Below are 5,452 nucleotides of genomic sequence, written 5' to 3'. Positions count from 1 at the left end.
ATTATCTGACGCATGCAGATACACACAAGGAACCTGTAAACTTAAAAAATACTGAATTACAAAAAACATGACATGACATGACAAGAAACAAACATGTTTCATTGATATATATACAAAAATGAATATTAGGAACTGTATTTATCAAACATTATACTGGGCAAATAAAAATTGTTCACATGCCACAAGTCACATGCCCTTTGGGCAAGTGGTAAAAATCCTTAACGTCAACCCCTGAAATAAATATTTATATCCTGTTAAGCACTTCTGGATAGATGCAAACTAAATTTCGTTGGTTTGTACTTGTGACTGTGTAATGACAATAAAGTGGAACTCTATTCTAAAATACCCATGATAAGATTTTGTTCCATCAAGCAGCACAACATAAGACATAACTCCACTTCACTTTTAGGTCAAAGATCATGAGTCCTGTATTCAGAGGACAGGGGTTATTTCATACTTATTGTGACGTTATCATCTAAGCAGGACTTTGTGAAACACTAATTCCTATTTTCCAACAAAATCCTGTTAAAAATATAATAACGCAGCTACTTGTGATCTTTTAGAAGGGCTTCTTTTTCCCTGAGAGGGAGGGCTATTGATCAGACAACGTCAGCATCAATAAATCAAAGTCCAGAGAAAATGTCTCCCCAGTAGATTTAGACTTTAAACTTGCAGAAAGTTGTTAAACTCTTAATTCTAAAATCTGTACATCAAATCCTGATGCGGATGCTTCATTTGAGTCACTAGATTCCCAATGCAAAGGTCAATGCAACACCCCCAGTGCAGCTGCCCTGTGGTTCACAAACAAGACTGCATTTGTTCCAACCAGTATCTCCAAAGTTTTAAGTAAACAAGTCACATATTCTGCTCAGAATAGTGGATGTAGCTCAAAGTTCCTGATTCACATAAACCAGACACTGTTGCTGAGGCAGGGGAAGGAAACCAGAACAGATATCCATCAAGATAATCCTAATCCTAATTACACTCTGGCTAGATCTTTGATGATAAGCAAACATTCACCCCACATTGATGCTCTAGAATAGAATAGAATAATAATGTCATTGTTAGGTGAGGATATACTGTAAGTGTATCTCCACAAAGTGGTGGGCAAATAAAAACTCCCAAAGATAATCATATTAAAGAAAAACAACAGTTACTATAGAAAAAGATTAAAAACTCTACAGTTACTACATAAATAGATCCTGAAATACAAAAAAATCTATATATTTGTCTCAACTGCTCTTTTGAAATTTGTGTAAATATAAAAACCATGATTGCAAAATAATTGCTTTTTAAAACAGGCCGTGATGCTTGGATAACTTCTGTCTTTTTATCCTTAATTTCTGTTTTAACTTTGTTTCATCTGAACAGCATTTTCTGCTTTCTTACACATACGAGGATGTTTCACAAGATTAGAATCTACACCACATGTGTAACCCAAAGTTTAAAAGGAGTGGATCATATGAGACAGAGAAAGGTGTTCTCTTACCTGCTAGAGGTGAGCCAGCTGAGATCACTGATGCCAACACGGTTATCCCAAGAAAGAGGACACACTGGCCATGCATAAAAGCCTGGAGCTTCACCGCTAAACCCACAGCGGAGTGTAAACCTGCCATGATGGCGGGGTAGAGCTTTCAGGGCATTTCATCCGGATAAGACGTAAAAAGTCATGGCACAGACCGAGATAAACCAAGGCTTGGGTTACTGCTTTTCTTTTGTTAGGATGATCTTCCATGCAGAAAGGCTGCAAGAAAAAAAATAAAGATTGATGCTAAACACAAAGCCTCATTGTTAAACTTTACTTCTCATTACTAACATATGACACCTTGCAAAAGCAATCATGTCCTGTGAATATTTTCATATTTTCTCACATTAAAACCACCAATATCACAGTGTTTTATTAGTTTATGTCCAGAATCAACACAAAACAGTAAATAATGAAACGTCAAATGTGCAGTAAAAAATTTTAAATCTGAAAAATAAAATCTGTTTTTTAACTGGAGTATTGCATTTTATCTAGGTAAATATAAGTATAAATGGAGCTGTTCTGTGAAGACCTAAAAGGTTTGGTAGTGAGGAAATAAACATCAGAAAAACCAAGGAACTGACTGAAATGTTTTATCATTATCTCCCCTTTATCTCCTCTTTCTTTCATCTTTTCTCCTTTTTTTCTGTTTTTCCTTTCCTGTACATTACTTTTCCTTTACTGACATTGCAGTGTCCAAATAATCTGTAAAACTCCCTGTATAATTATAATAAAGCAATGTATATGCATAAAACAAGCGGAACACTATGGCGATAGCCGTACTGCTCCACTTGTGGAAGTAAAATCTGTTGGGTTTTTTTTTGGCATCAAGACAATTATTCTTATTGCCACATTACCAGACAGGACATTGTAAAAAAACCAAAACAAAAAAAAAACCAAGGAACACAGCAGGCAGGTCGACATCTCCCAGAGCTTTGTTCAATCTACCATTTAAACATGGAGAAAGAATGGACCAACTGCAGACCTGCAGGAACATGGATGTCCAAAGAGCATTAATCAGAGAAACCAGATGGCCAATCATGTCTCTGGAGAGAGATGCAGATCCAGAATTTGTTAACAGAACAACCGCTTGCTGTCGGATCCACGTTAGGGCTGAAAGGGTTGATCATATTAATGGTGAAAATTGATTTTTTAAAAATTCATCTCACTATAAAGTAGTTCAATTGTTGCCTAGATTAATAGTCCAAAGAATCTTAAATGGGTCCTTTACTGAAAGAATTACCTATTTACAGCAGCAATTAAGAAAAACTCCAGTAAAAGTATAATATATTCCGTTGAGGATGAAAAATGTTTGCATCATAAATATATCAATACATGTATATGTCTATTTATTCTATACTTTTTTATGGTTTTGCCATTTCCAATTCATATAAAATACTAAAAAAAGCTTTTTTTATACAATGCAAATTTTTATTTATTTAGAAATTTTTATTTACTGAAAACATTTGTTTTCAGAATAACTGATTATTTAAAAAAGTAATCAATAGATTAATCTATCACTAAAAGAATTGACAGGAGCAGCCCTAATCCACATATGTGGCCCATAAGGACGACCAGCCAAGACCACCAAGAAAGGACCCTTTGCTTAATGTGATATGTGGAAAAAAATATCTTCAAATTACCCTGAACACACCATTCCCTCCATTAAACATAGTGGAGGTGGCATTATGCTGTGGGGTATGACTTTTGTCAATATAGGAATAGGAACGGAGCTAAATCCATGGAAATTATGGATTAAAACTTGTCAGAGGCTTTGAAATGCTTGAGACTGAGGCAGAGGTTCACAATCCAGCAGGACAACAACCCCAAACACGAGTAATCCCTGACTGCAGATTGCCTCACCAACCAAATTACACCATAGAAGAAGAATGTATGCCAGAGAAGATTAAGGAGAATAAAAGTAAACGGTGCTCCTTTTTGTCTGAATGAGCTAGTTTGCAATTTTAGTAGCAGACGAGGATGAAAGTAACTTTTATGCTATGCTCTCTGTTCTAATGCCAATTGAATGAAATGACTGAGAAAATCTGTGTTAATTTGCTGTACGTTGATGAAACGACAACATCTAAAATCACGACTAGATATTTAACATTTCAAATTCAACCTAAATATAAGAATTACATTTTAAAGGAAAAATAACATACACCTCAAAGAACTCTATATGGGAAAAACTGATAAAACTTCTCTAGCTTCGTGTATTTTGTTGTACATCTTTTTATCTGCATTGATGTTTGTTCTAATTGTTTTTTTTGTCAGCATTTGTGTTTTAGTACTGCCTGTCTAGCGAGCCAAAGACAATTTTCTACCTTGGTGGACTATAAAGATTCTATTCTATTCTATTATCTTTGATTTATATGATTGCAGTGTCACACATCTAGAAAAAACTAAACATTTTTTTATGAGTTTATAGTAATTCCAAATGTATATAAATTGATACCAATTTAAGTTAATAACTTAATTATAAATCCTTAGATGTAGATTTTTTTTGTCATTTCAACATACCCAGTTCAGCTTATTACTTAAAATAAATTATTTTTATCATGGTCAATAAGAAGATTATTGTGACAAAATACTACACACATAAATGTAGATTTTTCCCTCTCTCAAAAATGAGTTATGCTTGTTCAAGTGGTGACTACGAAAACAGCGCAAAAACAAAATAAAGAATTAACAAGATATTCAAAGATTTTCGGTTATCAACCCATCAACCGTTTCGGACGGTTTCTTCCCCTTATGATGTCATAAAGGGCATTATGTTCAGAGCATTTTGAGCACATATTAGTTATCAGCTGGAGAAAGTCAGTGAGAGAGAAAGGTTTTTTCTTTATTTGCTAAGCACATATGCAGGCTTCGGGACACATATGACTGTTACAAAATGTTTATTAAGTGAGTTATGCATAATATGGGAGCTTTAAAGCTGGGGGGTAAAAATTCGTTTCACTTCAAAATAATGCATTTTACCTCATGTAGCTCAATATACCATGGATAATAATTTCTCCCCCAAATGCATACACTTTTTTCCAAAAGCTTGTAGATAATTATTTCTAGAATGTGTTTCTTTAGCATGGTTGGGACCGAGCAGACCTGTCTGTGCAGCTCTAGCTCTGTCATCCTGATACACTTCAGTCTCCTGTCCTACATCCCGTCCCGTTACTCTGAGCTTAGCGATCATGTGCTTCTTAATAAAGCTTCACAAAGCTAATATCCTCAAATTCCCCAGTAGAAGCTCAAGTTTTGGATAGCTACACTCTCTAAAGCTGGCTCCAAACCCACGGGTAAAACAATTGTCCTCCACCTCTCCCAGAGCTGACTGTCCTCTCAGCCAGCTCATAGCTGCGCACATACACTTACCCATCAAAAGCGAGCTCCGACTCAGCCAGTTTGTATTAGAGTGAGGAGAAAATATCCATAAAACGAGTAAAATCTTCTTTAAAGCTTTATCCCTAACGCTTTACGTGGACATTCTTTGTCCTAAAGTTATTTTCGGGTGCGCGTGCGGCTGTAGACTGATAGCTCCTTGTGATGTGAGATAGTTCAGTTACCAGTTACCCTCACTCGTCCTAATTGACTTAACCCCGCCCTCTGCCAGCTCTGATTGGTCTTTCATTTATCAAGACTAATTCTGATAGGCTAATAGTCATATCCGTCAGATTTTGCTTTTGATATTAGGTTGGTCCTCTCTTACTGGCGTCTGCGGCTTCCACGGCAACGTTACTTCATGCAATGATGCACAATGAGGGGGGCACATCTTCGTGTCAGCCTTTATCTGCTAAATAGGATTACCCTCCTTTTGAACCATGTAACTTTTCACCCATTTCCCGTATTTCTTTATTACTTAATGTAACGTAATGTAAGCGTTCATATTTAACTTTTTGGTCCAATTCCAATTTGGAGCCCCATTAAAATGCA

At 35.8% G+C, this 5,452-nt stretch overlaps 1 protein-coding gene across 2 annotated transcripts in view; it reads right to left on the bottom strand.

Moving 5' to 3' along the window:
• Positions 1-5,081, bottom strand: part of LOC107084748 (UPF0606 protein KIAA1549-like) — a 48,818-nt gene extending 43,737 nt beyond the window's left edge. For both annotated transcript variants that reach the window (XM_015374744.1, XM_015374745.1), the window contains exons 1-2: positions 4,895-5,081; positions 1,490-1,744 (exon numbers count right to left, since the gene is read on the bottom strand). In XM_015374744.1, coding sequence (XP_015230230.1) covers positions 1,490-1,616 — 127 coding nt within the window. In that variant the 5' untranslated portion in view covers positions 1,617-1,744; positions 4,895-5,081. The remainder of the gene's footprint in view (positions 1-1,489; positions 1,745-4,894) is intronic.
• Between the last annotated feature and the right edge of the window lie 371 nt (positions 5,082-5,452).

The sequence above is a fragment of the Cyprinodon variegatus genome, unplaced genomic scaffold, assembly GCF_000732505.1.
Source record: "Cyprinodon variegatus isolate N-32 unplaced genomic scaffold, C_variegatus-1.0 Scaffold108, whole genome shotgun sequence".
Classification (NCBI taxonomy): Eukaryota; Metazoa; Chordata; class Actinopteri; order Cyprinodontiformes; family Cyprinodontidae; genus Cyprinodon; species Cyprinodon variegatus.
The sequence above is the reverse complement of the archived record's forward strand: the minus strand, read 5'-3'. Positions and strand labels throughout refer to the sequence as shown.